A 17,577-nucleotide genomic window follows, 5' to 3' on the forward strand; every position below is an offset into this window, starting at 1 on the left:
CAGCTGGGATAGACTCCAGACCTCCCACGACCCTAATGAGGATTATGCAGTGGATAGATAATGGATGAATGTTTTCAGCTGAACATGCATGGCCAAAAACTGCCCAAAGATGCTCCAATTTCTTCTCCTTTTCTTACTTTGTGTACAGGTAGAAAGTCAGTAGGGCTTGAAACTTAATAGCTCAAATAGGAAATGCACAAAGAATATTACAACAATGCAAACAAAAACAACACAAGTCCCTCCGTCTAGTTCAGAATCTCAGCTTCTTAAAGGACGTTAGCAGACAACATCACATCACCTGGCTTCTCTCCATGTTTTTTAGAATTGATTTTAAGATTTTACAGATCATTTTTAAAGCATGCCAGGATCGGGCCCAAAGCTACATCGCAGAAATATTAACTCCATATCAGGCAGCTTGCAGCCTCAGACCCTCAGGTTGGGCCCTTCTGGCCGTTCCAAGTCCAGGTAAAAATATAAAAGCAGCCAGCATGCCATCAGGGCCCTTTACCTTTGGAATGACCAGTCTGAGGAGGTAAGGCTGCAGAATCTCTTCTTAAAACACATTTGTATAGACTTGCTTTTACGTGACTTTTATCTTTTTTTTTTATAGCTTATCGGGGTTTTATTGATTTTATTATTGCATTTGTGCCCATCATGTTTTCTTGCTGTTTGGACTGTTTCGCTTTATCTATCAAAAGCTCTTTGTGAACCCTTTTGTGCTCCTTTCATTGACTCATAATCTTTTATTTACCTGTCTTAGAATCCACGTCGAAGTACATCCGGTGTGATTCCAGCATCTCATAGGAAAGTTTCCCCTCAGAGGACGTATCTGCATCTGTGGCTGACACCTGGATGACGGAGTCGACCTTGTCCACGTTCTCCTGGACTGAAGCAAAATACACCGGCTGGGAAAGTTCAGGGGCGTTGTCATTAACGTCCAGGACCTCCAGGAAAACATGAGTCCAGGAGATCAGAGGCTCGGTTCCCAGATCGGTGGCGTAGACAGAGAGCCAGTAGTGAGGCACCATCTCACGGTCCAGCATCTCTGTTGTACGAATTACACCTGAGACACATGAAAGAGGGCGGAATTAGATTAAACCTCGTTTTCTCCTGTGAACTGCACAGCGGTGTTCAGTTGTTTCAAACCTGCCGCTGTGCCTCAGGAATTAACACCTATCAGTATAATCAGTTTTACTCTAATCACTGTAACGACCCTGGAGGAAACATCAATCACCGTGACTTTCATCTCGCTTAGGGCGCCTGTTTGCATTTTAAAAAGTCTGGAATGGAGCCCAAAGGTGGGCTGGGAAATATTTAGCATTCCCTGCTCAGTAACATGGATGCCACGTTTGTGTTGCCAAAACTGACTTGCATTATACAAGAGGCCACCAAAGGTTAGCTGTGGCACAGCAGTGAACCCTAAAAACAAGGGAAAGTGACTTTTCTGCATGTTGTTGCCTGTCAGGAGGAGTTTAAATGTGGAAACCCAGAAGCAGAACTTAAAAAGCAGCAACACGGAGAAGAAGATTAATTACATTACAGGTCCACTATGGCAGAGAACTCCATTTGCCCAGATTTTATCTGAGCCTAAAATGCAGCAGCAGGCTAATGGAATGCACCGTGATATGCTGCGAGGTCATAGGGTGTCCTCCGTAAAGGATATGCTGAAGGAAAAATAATCAAAGTACCTTAACCAGCCTAGAGGAAATACCGTGTTGCACAACCATCCATGTGTCATCTTATCATAGGCTCTGGGAAGCTACATGAGGACATGTTTTACTGTACAGATTATAGAGCTTCCATAGAGCTGGAAAAGACAAACTTTTCTATGCAAAACTGAATGTACGCTGAAATGTTAACTGGGTAGGAACCCTCTGAGCCAAAGCACCCACTGACTGGTGAGAATGACATGTTTGTTTGTTTTTTTAAAGTGCTAATAATATACAATTTATCAACCAGAAACTGTGATAACAGGAAGAATTATCAGCTGTTGACTGAACTAATCATGTGTGACCTTTGATTTCTTTTGGAAAATTAATCAAATCAGCATGAAATTTGGGTATTTCATCAAAATCACCTTAATCTACAAGTCAGATTTTAAAAGATATGCCAAAAATAAACCATTTGCACTATGAAGTTTTTTTTTAAAAAAGACACAGAAACAAACAAACCAGGAAGTATGACTGATGCAACTGCAACAAACAGTCATGTTACAACAATTCAGGGACTTTTTTACTAAACTGCAGGGTCTATTTACACAGAGCATGTAGAGGATATGTGTTTTTTTATTACCTGTGGCCACTTAATACATGCTGTACATGATAATCCCAGGTTTGTTTTCATTTTGTAAAATAAATTGCCAGAAATTCAACGTTTGGAATGTGGCAGGAGCAAAAGACGCATACGATACCCGATTCTGACTTTCCTAGTTGAAAATATTGTCTTTGTTGCCGTCTGTTTTTGTTTTTTTTATCTAAACGCTTCAGTTTTAAAGACAAAACATCCAATCTAAACAGTGTTACAACAAGCTCCACATATTAGCTGTTATTGGACTTTCAATCACATCACATAATCTTGGGCGCGACAAGAAACTCCCTCGAGTCTCCACTGATTGTTGGGTATCTGATCTGGCACACAGCTCCCTCATAAAAACTGATTTGTAGCTTCTACAATGTGTTTTTTGTATCAAGTAAACAAAGAAGACATAAGTTTATCTTGTTACCTTTAGACACAGTCAGACTATTTGCTTCCCTCACTTTCCAGTATTTGTGCTAAACTAAGGTAACCAGATGCTGGATCAAGATAAGAAGGCCATATTGAGCTTCTTGTCTAACTCTTAGTAGCAAAACAATAACAAACTCGAGTCTTCTGTTAGCTTGTTCTGCTTGTTTAGCTCTTTAACGATTTGATGCACAACATGGGTCAAGAGATACCCACTTTCCGTTGAATATGAGTGACTTTTGACATTGTTGTGCATCAAAGGGTTAAGCCATCCACATCAGGAAGATCAACTTATGATGAACTATTTCAAAAACTATCAACTCCAGAATGTAAAAATAGAAAAGAAACTACAAAAATGAATCACCAGTTCAACTAAAAAGCAAAAAAGAATTATTACATTACCTGTTTCTTCATCAATGGTGAACACTCCCAGGCCAGAGCCATCGTGGATGTGGTACCTGACAATTCCATCTCTCCCAAGATCCTTGTCAGAAGCTGTAAGTGTTACCACAGATGTCCCCACTGCAGCGTCCTCCATCACGGCAGCTTCATAAACAAACTCGGAGAACACTGGCCGGTGGAGGTTTTCGTTGACATCTCGAACTTCAATCTCCACGAAGCAGGAAGACGAGAGGGAGCGAGGGAGGCCATGGTCAACGGCTCGGACCGTGAGGTTGTAAGACGCCCGTCTCTCAAAGTCCAGCTCCCTCTCAAGGGTCAAGGCGCCCGTGGAGGAGTCGAGGTGAAAGATCCCGCTCTCGGTGTTCTTGAGGTTGTAGGTGACGAGGCCTCCACTGCCCAGATCCAAGTCGACGCTCTCCACCCAGACTAGCAGGGTGCCCACGGGAACATCTTCCGGAACTTTTATCTTGTACACCTTTGGTACAAATTTGGGTGGGTTGTCATTTATGTCCTGCAAAACCACCACTACATCGACAGTGGAGAATAACTGAGGGCCGACTCTCGCCTGGTCTCTTGCTTCGATCCAGAGGTCGTGCCTGGGTGAGCCTTCTCGATCTAGTTGACCCGTCACCGTCACCTCTCCAGTCTGTTCATCAATTCTGAACATGTCAGTAGATGTCAGCAAGGAGTACTGGATGCTACCACTTGATTCAGTGTCCAAGTCTACTGCACGAGCTGTGAAAATAATAGAGTCCACCTCTGTGTTTTCAGGCACTCGTATCACATATCTGGACTGATCGAAAACAGGAGGGTTATCATTGACATCCAGGACATTGACAGCGATAAATTTCCATGCAGATGTTTGTGGCGTTCCTAAGTCATAGACAGTTATGTTCAAAATGTAGAACTCCTTACTTTCTCTGTCCAGAGGGCAAACTAACTGAAGGTCACCAGAGAAAGTGTCAATGGAGAAACAGCCATCCTCATTTCCACTTGATATGGTGTACACGAGTTTACTATTAAACCCTGAGTCATTGTCGGTTGCCTTGAACTGAACAATGGTGGAATTTAACGGATGGTCCTCAGCAATGTCAATTGAACTTGGAATGCTCATGTTAAATTTGGGAGAGTGTCGGTTGGTGATGTGGATATCTGAGAACGTATCTTCTTCCTGATTGATTAAAATGGGCTTGATTGATTCTATCAGTTTATCAGTCAGCTGTTTGACAATGCCTGTTTCCAGGCAGCGCAGCGTAGCGTCATCACCTTTGTTAGTAACAGTTATCCTGACGATTGAGGCTTCAGAGTGATGCTTGCCGTCTGTGGCTACAACTCTCAAAGTGAATGAACTGGCTCCCTGGGGAATCGGTTGTTGGACCGTGACAGCTCCTGAAACTGCATCGATACCAAAAACTTGGAGCTCATTCCCTGACTCGATGACGTACCTCAGCTGCTGCAGCTCATCTAAGTCAATGGCCGACAGCTCAGCAATAGTGTGTCCAATTGGTACGTCTGGAGGCACTGTGACATTGCAGCCCACCCTCTCAAACAGAGGGATGTTATCATTGATGTTGTTCAGGGTAATCGTCACAGGGCATTCGCTGACCAGACTGAAGGGGCTGCCGCTGTCCGAAGCCCAAACTCTCAGGTGGTACCGCCGTTTCATCAGCTCATAGTCCAAGTGCTCAGACGTCGAGATGACGCCCGTGAACGGATCTATCGTAAAAGGAACAGGCCCTGAATTTGCTATAGCATAGGTCACAAAGCCGTTTTTGCCTTTGTCTCTGTCTGAAGCTGCTACTTTCAAAACACTGCTGCCAACAGGCGTGTTTTCATCCAGCGTGGTCTGATAGGATGTGAGTGTGAACTGCGGGCTGTTGTCATTTTCATCTGTTATCTCAACCACAATGTGAGTCTCAGCCTCACCGTGATTGGCTAGTACGTCAAATTCATATCTGTCTTTTCTCTCATAGTCAAATTTCTCTGTAGTTATGATTATCCCAGTTTTGGGATTTATCTTGAAATTAGCGCTGTCTGGGTTATTTTTGAGACTAAATGTAACATTATATGGAACTGGTGTGACAGAAACTTTAACTACGTGAGTTTTAGGGGGAGAAAACTCGCTCAATGTCACAATGTAGGTATCTTCAAAAAAAGCTATTGGGCTGTAATGATGAGCTGGAATGTGGACTTGTGCAACTGGAGAAAGTAAACTTGGTGAGCTCCTGTCTTTAGCTTGAAGGGACAGATTTAGCCCAAAAGGAGATTGAGACCAGATAATCCTCTTTGTAGAGATCACCTGGAAGTCACTGCCCTGCACACCTAAAGGGATTATCTCAAAACACTTGTGGGGATCCCCTCCAGCAATACTAAGGGATTCCACAGGCTTAACTCCTGCTTCCACATGGACATTGATTGTTACTTTTCCATCTGTAGAGATTGTGGGCTTCGGTGGTGGTGTGATAACTGGTGAACCCATGGGCATCTTTTGTATGTTTACTGTGACCCTGGCCACATTACCAAACTTCTGAACACCAGATATCTTTTTTGTCCTGTCCTCGGCTAAAATTGTAAGGTCGTATCTCTGCATTCGGGTGTGATTGAGCTTTTTGATCAGGCTGACTGTGCCTGTAAAGGGGTCAACAACAAAAGGATGAGCTCTGCTGGTGAAAGAGTAATAAAACTCAGCGTTGCTCCCAATGTCGGCGTCTGTAGCACTAACTCTGGCCACACTTGACTTCAGTGGAGTGTCCTCCCTGATGGCGACGTTGTATGAGGCAGGATAGAAAAGAGGCTTTAAGTCGTTTGTGTCAAGCACCTGGATGAACACCTTTGTCTTTGCCTGGAAGTCAAAAGTGCTTTCTGTCGCCTCCACAGTGAGAGTGTAAGTGTCTCTGACCTCCCTGTTGAGGAGAGCCGAGGTACTGCTGCGTGTTTTGATTCTGAGAAAACAGAAATCCCCAATTTGGACTGCCTCTGCTTGGAAAAAGCCGTCCTCGTCGCCCGAGACGACATTGTATTTGATGTCCCAGAGCGGATCTGTCGCTTTGATGCCCATCTTCACGGGCGTCTCAACATACATCCGAGGGGCAGAGTTCTCGTTGATAGTGGCATTGTAGAGATGGTATGTAAACCTGAGCGGAGAGCTGTCTTTTCCTTTATCCATGGTCTCTTGACACCTTGCCACGTGCAGGAGGACTGTGGCTAAAGTAAGGAGCGCTGTTCCTGAAGCTGCCATCTTTAGTACCTCCATGAACATCCACAGATCTGTGAAAAGGAAAGAAAAAGGGATGAATTATAAATCGGGGACAAAAGTAGCCAGGAACAATTACAGTTCTTTATTCTTGTCTTGTATAGCTGCAGAAAAACACATACTACACTCATAACTCTTGAACTCTTTTTGAAACTGACCAATCATGTCCCCTGAGCTCCAGTTCCACAAAGCATACAATACAGACAGAATAAACAGTGACACAACAGCAGAAGGGAAGCCTGTGGCAAAGTATCCAACTCTTGTCCCAACTCGCCTTGATTTAAAAAAAAAAAAGAAAAAAAGTAAAACAACACATTGTTTCAGGACCTGCAAGTTCAAGTTACCTCTGAGCTTCTTCAGACAGGTGGCTTCCCCATAATTATTCCTTTGCAGGCCGAATACTTGCAACAGGCACTCATCAAAAATTATTACTCCTAAGCCTTTGTCATTGCAGAGTTATGAGCAGGGATTTGTAGTCTGATGAGCCAGCATCATGCGGATGACAGTGGGTGGTTCAGACCTAACCTGCAAAACGGTCGCTAGCGATTGCTGCATGTACATTTGTCACCCAATCGCTTAATTTATACCCGTTCTCACTTGCAAAGATGACATAGTCAAATTGCAATATGAAGTATTTAATAACAGTTTTCTTACAGATAATCCCTAATTTGCATAAAGGGGTTCAGAGGGTTTATTTGTCATATTTTACTGTTAAATCCTGACTTCATTACAGCACCGATTCTGATTATTTTGATGCTATCAGTTACGCCACAATAGTTATAACATTCAGTGGCTAAGCTGATTTTTTTTTCTCTGTGCAAGTTAAGTTTGTCAACTTCAGAGTGACACAATGAGGGGAGGAATGTGTCGAATACGAAGAAAGTAGATGTATATGCAGAGCATGAGGCCCAAAGACAACACAGTTTGCAAATAAGACCTCTGCACATCATTCTCTTTAATGCAAAACCCGAATCTGCACAAGATTCATGGAAGTGCATAAGTTACCGACGAGCCCGCGACCACACAACGCCAGCTCAGATTTCACACCAAGCATAGCTGACAGCAGAGAGAACTGGGGGGCAGAACACTTTGCCCTTCACTACCTTCCTGACAGCTCATCCAGCGCAAAAAGCAATCCACACAGAGCAATCTGGAGGGCAGAAAAGCCGTTGCTTGAGATCAGAGCGATGAAAAGATCTCACCCCCTTCCCGCCGCTTCACTCCTCGACAAATATAAGCTTGTTTAGAGATATTATACAAGGAAAATCTACAAATTTTGGCACCATGGTTAAGCCACTGATATCTAGGTGTCTAAAGAAATGTGAACGCACAAAAGAGGCCTTTATATCGTGCCGCAAAGTTATGAATACCAGTGTCATAAATTATCTCATAATTTATATGGGTTTGTGAGAACAGCTCTCCCCCTGGTATACGATACTCAACATTCAGGTCTGTCTCCAGGTAGACTGGCGCTGGAGGTTTCACTGGAGGATGACAGGTATGTGGGTTTTTATCTCCACTCAGTCGGTGACACATCATCAGATTACAACAGTCAGGGTCACTGTTTGGGTTTCAAAAGAGATTTAAGGCATCCTGTAATCTCGCCAGACTTTCTGTCAATTTTCTCTGCATCTATTTTGGGGACTGGGAAGCTGAAGATGAGGTGCTTGAGGGGTCTGAGGGGTGTTCTTGTTAAGATACGGATAGTTCGTCGATTGCAATCTGGCAGTGTGTCTGCCTCCTAGTTTATAGTGCATGCTTACACATCGAATTTCACATTGATCTCCGTCTCAAGGATATGGATCTACAGGATTGTTATAATGATGTATGAAATCGCCAGCGTATTAATTACAGGCTTTAGAGGGATTCTGTCTTCAGAAAACACCTCAACATGCTTATCCCTGTGGACGGAACGAATCTGTCAAATTTCAAACTCTCAAAGCAGAGCGAGCCATGCTCTGCTTAAAGGATCAGTTATTCGAAATTGCAACAAAAACATGCTTTTCAATTTGTAGCGGCAATTAATGAGACTTTTTGCGTCGCTCAGCCATCACTGGGTTTTAAGCCAGAACATCTTTGCCTTCTTCAGGTGAAATGACATTTTGTATTCATTTTGAAGCCACCAAAATAGTACAACAAAAAAACAACAAAAAAGTTAAAATGTGTTTTCTGACAAATCACGTATCTTCCATCAAGTTCCACAAGAGAGTAAATCTCAGCTGCAAGTTTTCAAATCTTTTGCTGTATTCTCACTACATGAATGCATTTACTGTGGCACAAGGTGCCCCTAAAACATTCTAGGCAGAGGTTTGCTTTTGTGGCGAGACGAGGGGGTGTTATGGAGCGGCTGTAGTATGACAGTCTTGGTCAAATCATACACTAACTATATTGTTACCGACAACGCCACCTGGGGAATTTCGCCCCAGGAAGTAAGTTTTCAATCAAGTTCACCCTTAAAGCACACAAGTTCGTTTTACTCAGGGGCGAGGAGACACGTTTCCATTCAAAAAAACATATTCTTTATTTAACAGACAAGTTAAAACACTACAATACCATTCACACAGGGACAAATGAATGGGGGAAACTAAATTAACGCTGAGGCTTACCGGGGTGTGTAGGCTACAGGTCGGTGGAGAATCCCCAACCAAAAATATAAGCACCCAGGCACACGTGACAGTCACACACAGCACACACTCAGTGAGGAAACCTAAAACCCAGGGAAGCACAGCACACGAGAAGGGGGGGGGGAACCCCACCACCAAGTCACCTCCACCACCACCGGACCTCAGCAACTAAAGGGAACAACACAAAAGAAATTAGTGGGGTCACATTAACACAATTCAATTAACAAAAATAATAACCTCTGCCCAGACAAAATATCAAAACCAAAAGAAATTAGATAACAAATTAAGCAAACAGGCAGAGAAACTGAATAAAAACTAATGAGAACAAAAACAAAAGAAATAAACAAATGTGGAGAGGGATCTAACCCCACTATTCACAATCGCCACATTAAAATACCTACATTAAATGCCAATTAAAACCTTGGTGCAAAAGCAACAACCAAGAGACAAAACAAAAGCAAAAGCAGCATAAAAGGAAACAAAGACAAAGCAGCAGCGGTCCCCCGTAGCTGGTGGCTATGTACGTTTCGAGTTCTGGCCGCAAACCTGGTCAGCAGATGCTGACGTCACTCACGCACCATTTGCAGACGTCACTCGCACCATTAGCAGAGGGATCTGAGGACCCGACGAATCTGTCATTAATAAGTTCGCGTTTGTATACAAAAATCAGAGAGTGCAGGAAGCTACCTACCAGTTAGCAGGTCAACCAGTATGACACACACACCACGAAAGAGGGAGAGGGTACCGCACAGCTACCAGCGTCCACCTACAATCAGGCTATAATTAGCCACGGTAATTATCAGCCGTGTAACAGGCAGAGAGGAAGACACTCACCACAGCAGGCCATTCAGATGACACACACACACATGAGCCTGGAGAGCACCAAGTCGGCCACTCTGTAGCACAACACAAAATCATTAGCTCCCTGCTACGCGAGACAAAAGCATCAGGTGAGCAGACAAGCCGCGTTACCTGTCCGAAGCAAAGCGTCCGGTCCGGAAATGACATCACCTGTCAGGAGCAGCGAGAGAGAGATGGCAGGTAGGGATCGCCCCTCTTATAAGTGGGTGCGCCTCGGGTGGTTGGCTATGTCATTGCCAATTAGGCATGACCACCCACTGATGCCTGTACTGCCACATTCTATCCCTCCTCCTTGCATCGTCGCCCCGACGATGGACGAATCAATGCCAGCATCGGTCGCTAATTCCAAGGCTGAAACAAAGCGAAAGCCGCATTTGACACAACCACAGGAGGAGCAACCACCTCCTGTCTAACTGGCTGTGGGAGACGGTGGGGATTAGGGTGGTGGCCGGCAGTGGACCTTGCAGTCCTGCGCGGGACAACACCACTAGGCCCAGCATGGTTCTCTGGAGGGGAGACTAAAGGCGCTGATGACTCAGACGGTGGTACTGCCAACGGACCACCCTCTGAAATGTCTCGGTCGTCTGGTGACACCAGTACTGGGAGTGTAGTAGGGGTCACTGCAGTTGGTCGAGTGGAGGGCACGACAGTTGGGGGCCCAGGGGTCTCTTGCCTCAGAACCATCAAGTCACAGTCCAAACTCCCATCTTCGGAGGATGACTCTCTGACCGGTGGTGAAATGGACACAGAGACAGAGGCAGGTGGATCCACCCCAACCACAGCCCTCAACATCGAGCGATGGACCTGCCTGACCCTGGACTGATCATCCATCTGCACAATGGTGTATACAGCACCACCTCCCCTAGGGGCTCTCAACACCTGGTACCTTGCAGAGCTCCACCGGTCCCGGATCTTATGGGGACCTCTCGCACTGAAATCACGCACATACACCAACTGACCCTCACTCAAAGGCACATCTTTCACATGCTGGTCGTGGTTTCTCTTTCTACGATCAGCTGCCTGTTGCAAGTGTCCTCTGGCTCCATCAAAGGCCACCTGCAAGCGGGCCTGATGCTCCTGGACCCACTCATGAACGGTGCCACTCACCGGGTTCTCAACTCGACCCAAGAGGAAGTCCACTGGGAGCCTCGGTTCCTGGCCGAACATCAGGAGGAAGGGCGACTCTCCAGTGCTCTGATGGGGAGTGGTGTTATAACAGTACAGAACCTGAGGCAAACATGAATTCCAGTCCCTTTTCCGGGAGACTGGCAAAGTGCGCAGCAAGTTGTGGAGGGTGCGGTTAAATCGCTCACACTGACCATTGCCAGCTGGGTGGTACGGGGTAGTGCGCGATTTAACAATACCATACAGGCTGCAAAGCTGTTGGATCAAAGCGCTCTCAAAATTACGACCCTGGTCTGAGTGTAACCGAGCAGGTACGCCAAACTTATAAAACCACTCAGACACAAGGACCTTGGCCACAGTGGAGGCACGCTGATCGCGGGTGGGGACAGCTACGGTATACTTACTAAAAACATCTGTCATCACCAAGATGTTTTCCATGCCGTTCTGGGCAGGCTCGAGACAGGTGTAATCAACTGCCAGGATCTCATTTGGGCGTGATGCCAACAGATGCCCCAAAAAGCTGCGAGCTATTGGGTGGACATCCTTTGCAACCTGACACCGCTCACAGGTCTGGCACCACTGAGCAACAGCAGAGGACATGCCAGGCCAATAACACCTAGCCCGCAGGAGGGCCAGCGTTCGCTCCACCCCTTGATGGCCATGCTCCTGGTGAAGCTGAGTCAAAACCTCGTCGGTCAGTGCCACTGGTAGCAATAACTGCAGCACAGCTTCACCACCGTCTGAACGAAACACTTGGCGATAAAGAACACCATCCTTCTCAATGAGGCGGTCCCACTGCCGGAGCAGAGCCAACGCAGGTAGCGACAACTGTTGCCGCTCCTCGTGGCTGGGACGTTGCCTTCGCCTCCAAAACCTCAACAGCTCCTCAATAACAGGGTCAGCCTGCTGAAGGGCACGAATGTCAGAAGGAGTGTGTTGTGGTAAGGCAGAAATTGCATTTAAATTTACCTCAACCTCTTTTGATGCCAAAGCTTGTTGCAACGCAGTTGGAATGACAGTACCTGGGAGCATAGCTCCCACATCCTGAGGGCCAGGTGGGTGCTGACGGGAGAGGGCGTCTGCATTTTTATTACTCCTCCCCGACCGGTACTTTATTTCAAAGTCAAATGCAGCAAGTTGGGCTGCCCACCGCTGCTCGGTGGCGCCCAATTTAGCGGAGGACAGATGACTCAATGGGTTGTTGTCCGTGTAGACAACACACTTATGACCCAACAAATATTCCCTGAACTTTTCCGTCAGAGCCCACTTAAGGGCCAAAAACTCCAGCTTCATGGAGCTATAATTTGCCATGTTCCTCTCGGTGGGCCGCAAACCTCGGCTCGCGTAGGCTACTGGCCTCACCTTACCAGCTTGCTCCTGGGAGAGCACGGCACCCAAGCCACCATGGCTTGCATCTATTTCCAAAATAAAAGGAAGTGAAAAGTCGGCATAGGCCAGTACTGGGGCGGTGGTAAGCCTGGCCTTCAGTACCTGAAAACTCTCTTGACACTCAGTGGTCCAACACCCAATGATGCCACGCCCAGAATTACCAGTTCTTACACGGCCCCACTCGGCCACAGCCTTATGCAGAGGGGCTGCCAACTTGGCGAAGCCCTCCACAAACCGCCTGTAGTAACTGGCAAACCCAAGAAAAGACCGCAAGTCTGACACTGTGGAGGGAATCGGCCAGTTGGCAACCACCTCGATCTTACTCGGGTCAGTGGAAACACCATCACCAGAGATTACATGGCCCAAGTAATGCACCTCCTTCTGGAAAAAGGAGCATTTGCTGAGCTTTGCTTTGAGGCCTTCCTGTTTGAGCCTGCTTAGCACAACATCCAGTCTCTCTAAGTGCTGCTCCACAGTTGACGAAAACACAACAATGTCATCCAGATACAACAACAGGGACTGACACTGTTGATCTCCAAAGATGCGCTGCATTAGCCTCTGAAACGTGCTAGGGGCATTACAAAGACCAAAGGGCATCCTGTTCCATTCAAACAAGCCGAATGGCGTACAGAAGGCGGTCTTTGGTCGGTCTGTCTCAGTCACCGGTACCTGGTTGTAGCCACTAACCAGGTCCAGAGTCGAAAACCAGCGGGCACCAGACAACGCGTCTAAAGACTCCTCTATGCGTGGCAAAGGGAAGGCGTCCTTTCTGGTTTTGCTGTTCAGCTGTCGGTAATCAACACACATACGAAGGCTACCATCCTTTTTCCTAACTAACACGATAGGAGACGCATAGGGACTGCTACTCTCTCGAATGACCTGTGATGACAACAGCTGGTTGATGTGCTCTTTCACTGCCTCATATTCAGAGGGAGGAATGCGCCGATAGCGTTGGCGAACGGGAGCATCATCAACCAGAGGGATATCATGAGAGACCAGATTTGTGCAGCCCAAGTCTCCATCGTGAGCTGAAAAGACAGGGGTGTATTGCCTAAGCAGGGACCGCACCTGACCCTGCTCCCCAGATGACAATGAGGACAGGTCTATGTCGTCCACCTGCTGCTGCACTGTGGGGGAAACAGTTTGAGACAAGACAGTGGCCACCCCTGACGGAACCTCAGTGACGCCGGATGGAAGGCTGACGACATTTACCGCGTCTAATGTGCCGACAACAGTGCGGGGGTACAATAGCACATCTGTTGAACCCACATTGACGACTGGTATGTATGCAGTTCCCCGACTTACTCGAACCAGAGCAGGGGACGCCAGCAGGCCAGCAGGCAACCCGGAGTCCAATGGTTCAAACAACACAGTGGACTCTGAAAATACCTCAGAACATGTGGCTGCCACGATCTTCATGACACCACCAGGAATGCGCCAAGCTCTCTTACCCCTGACTTTTACCTTCCCTGGACTGTCCTGTGGGGCCTCAGTGCTAGCACGATGGCACTGCTGCAGCGCCCGCACAACAGGCTCTGGGGACCCACAGACACAGGGCTGAGAAAACAAAGCTGCGCCATGCTGCCCAAAAAGTTCTTGGTAGCACTTACGGATGATGTTCATCCCCAAAACGCCAGGCACCTGTGCAGGCACACCACCAGGAGGGTCCCTCACAACCAACACTCCGCAGTGTGACATCAACTTGCCGCAAAGATGTACCTCTAGCTCTAGATAGCCAATATAAGGGATCTCCAGGCCATTAGCAGCCCTAAGCTGCAACCAGTGGCATGATTGAAGGCGCTCCTGACCCCAAGGCTCAAAGTGCTGGCGGAAAAAGCTCTCAGAGATAGTAGACACCATGGAACCAGTATCTACTAAACAGGGCACCCTTACTCCACCCATGTCCACACCTAAATGGGGACAAGACGAAATCAGTTTAGAAGCCTCTAAACTAGCTGAAGCAACCTGTGAGCCAGTAGCGACCCCACCCAAACTGTGGCTCTGCAGTTCGGTGGGCACTAGTTTTCCGACACTGATGCAGAATGAGACCGCGCAGCAGAATTGGATGGGGGCTGTGAATGGGACAGTGAAGGAGGAGGAACATGCACTCGACAGTCCCTCGCAAAATGACCAGGCTGGTGACAGCGCCGGCATATTACTGGACCATTTCGGGGTGGACGACTATACTGGTGAGAGGTCTGCAGGAGAGCAATGCTTTGAGTGAGCTGACTGAGTTGCTCCTGCTGACGCTTGAGCATCTCTCTCAGCTCAGCCATCTCAGACACTGGGGGTGAAGCGGCAGTTTCCTGTGGGCCAACATGAACACCGTACTGAACACCAAACACAGAGGGGACAGAGTGACTGCGACCCCTCGCACCACCAGGCAAACCCTCGCGCTCCCACCGGATCGCCTCTGCCCGGACATCAAGCAAGGTGTAATCAGGCTGTCTACGCACCAACTGCTTCAGCTCACGACGCAGGGAGCTATCTAGCACATGCTCAACAAATTGGTCTCTCAACAGGGCTGCTGAATTTGGCATGTGACTAGGCGCACGCTGCTCCACTTTCTCCATGAGGCCCATCAAGGCTAGAGAGAACTCCTGAAGAGTTTCTCCCTCTTGCTGCCTCCTGGAGAAGAAAGCCTCCTGCAGAGCAACATACGACTCAGAGCACCCATACAGCTCCTGTAAAATGGCCAATACTGTGTCAGGATCTCCCCTCTCTGCACTGGAGCGATACTTAATCTCCTCTCTAGCCTCTCCCTCTAGGTGATCGAATATGAAAAACGCCTGTTCAGACCGGGATAAATGTCGGGCCCTCATGCATGCCTGTATTTCTTCAACCCACTCACCCAACCCTATGCCTGTCCTCCCCCTGAAGATGGGACACTTCCTATCTCGGGGCACGAAAACTAGTCTCTCTGTCACAGGGACACTAACAGTGGAGGGGGCAGTAGGTGGGGCAGATGAAGTGGATGGACCGGCACTAGGGTCAACCTGTTCACGCCGCAAGCGCTCATTGTCAGCTTTTAACTGGGCCACCAATTCCTGGAGTTCCTGCAACTCGGTCTCCATGACTACAGCAAAACTTAACAGGCTAATAAGTATGCTTGGATATGAGGCCGACAGGTGAAGTGTGTGGAAGGGTTCTCACCAAAACCTACGCAAGGGACGACTGGGGAACTACTGCTGCTCTGTCTCCGTAAACACCACTGCTTCAATGTGCCTACAAGAAAAACATCGTTAGGGCACAGGAAAGAAGAAAAAGATACATATATACAAACACCAAGCAAAACAAAAGAGGAACACGTGTCTCTGCCGTTAAATGAGTAAATCCTGCCGACAACGCCAGATTGTGGCGAGACGAGGGGGTGTTATGGAGCGGCTGTAGTATGACAGTCTTGGTCAAATCATACACTAACTATATTGTTACCGACAACGCCACCTGGGGAATTTCGCCCCAGGAAGTAAGTTTTCAATCAAGTTCACCCTTAAAGCACACAAGTTCGTTTTACTCAGGGGCGAGGAGACACGTTTCCATTCAAAAAAACATATTCTTTATTTAACAGACAAGTTAAAACACTACAATACCATTCACACAGGGACAAATGAATGGGGGAAACTAAATTAACGCTGAGGCTTACCGGGGTGTGTAGGCTACAGGTCGGTGGAGAATCCCCAACCAAAAATATAAGCACCCAGGCACACGTGACAGTCACACACAGCACACACTCAGTGAGGAAACCTAAAACCCAGGGAAGCACAGCACACGAGAAGGGGGGGGGGAACCCCACCACCAAGTCACCTCCACCACCACCGGACCTCAGCAACTAAAGGGAACAACACAAAAGAAATTAGTGGGGTCACATTAACACAATTCAATTAACAAAAATAATAACCTCTGCCCAGACAAAATATCAAAACCAAAAGAAATTAGATAACAAATTAAGCAAACAGGCAGAGAAACTGAATAAAAACTAATGAGAACAAAAACAAAAGAAATAAACAAATGTGGAGAGGGATCTAACCCCACTATTCACAATCGCCACATTAAAATACCTACATTAAATGCCAATTAAAACCTTGGTGCAAAAGCAACAACCAAGAGACAAAACAAAAGCAAAAGCAGCATAAAAGGAAACAAAGACAAAGCAGCAGCGGTCCCCCGTAGCTGGTGGCTATGTACGTTTCGAGTTCTGGCCGCAAACCTGGTCAGCAGATGCTGACGTCACTCACGCACCATTTGCAGACGTCACTCGCACCATTAGCAGAGGGATCTGAGGACCCGACGAATCTGTCATTAATAAGTTCGCGTTTGTATACAAAAATCAGAGAGTGCAGGAAGCTACCTACCAGTTAGCAGGTCAACCAGTATGACACACACACCACGAAAGAGGGAGAGGGTACCGCACAGCTACCAGCGTCCACCTACAATCAGGCTATAATTAGCCACGGTAATTATCAGCCGTGTAACAGGCAGAGAGGAAGACACTCACCACAGCAGGCCATTCAGATGACACACACACACATGAGCCTGGAGAGCACCAAGTCGGCCACTCTGTAGCACAACACAAAATCATTAGCTCCCTGCTACGCGAGACAAAAGCATCAGGTGAGCAGACAAGCCGCGTTACCTGTCCGAAGCAAAGCGTCCGGTCCGGAAATGACATCACCTGTCAGGAGCAGCGAGAGAGAGATGGCAGGTAGGGATCGCCCCTCTTATAAGTGGGTGCGCCTCGGGTGGTTGGCTATGTCATTGCCAATTAGGCATGACCACCCACTGATGCCTGTACTGCCACACTTTGTTCATGCTTCATTAAAATGTTTCTCATTTGTTTTCCATTGTCTCCTACGAGGTGCATACTTTATAACACAGCATTTTGTTCACTGAGGCCTTGAAAACTTCCGCCCAGCGCAGACGATACAGCTGATTAGCAAGCTACCATTTAGAAATCCTAAAATACAGACGATGTAAGTGGCAAAATGGTTTGTTCTGGAGTTAAAACAATTCAGAAATTAGTTGCATTGGATTTTATTTATCTGTCCAATGAAGTGAATCGCTACAATTAGTTGTTGTCAGTCACAGATGAAGCACTTTACAGACACACTTGACTGAAGTGAAGACAACACAGCGTGACTTCTTGTTAGGTCTGGATCGATGACATCTTCATGTCAGGGCTAATTTATTATTTGAACCAGTTAA

The 17,577-nt window shown here is 47.0% G+C and overlaps 1 protein-coding gene across 1 annotated transcript in view; it reads right to left on the minus strand.

Annotated features, from left to right (window-relative positions):
• fat2 (FAT atypical cadherin 2) overlaps positions 1-17,577 on the minus strand; it is a 152,115-nt gene that overhangs the window by 117,965 nt on the left and 16,573 nt on the right. The window contains exons 2-3 of the mRNA XM_051954476.1: positions 3,124-6,390; positions 752-1,063 (exon numbers count right to left, since the gene is read on the minus strand). Of these exons, the coding sequence (XP_051810436.1) occupies positions 752-1,063; positions 3,124-6,382 (3,571 nt within the window). The 5' untranslated portion in view covers positions 6,383-6,390. The remainder of the gene's footprint in view (positions 1-751; positions 1,064-3,123; positions 6,391-17,577) is intronic.

Source organism: Acanthochromis polyacanthus, chromosome 10, assembly GCF_021347895.1.
Source record: "Acanthochromis polyacanthus isolate Apoly-LR-REF ecotype Palm Island chromosome 10, KAUST_Apoly_ChrSc, whole genome shotgun sequence".
Taxonomy (NCBI): Eukaryota; Metazoa; Chordata; class Actinopteri; family Pomacentridae; genus Acanthochromis; species Acanthochromis polyacanthus.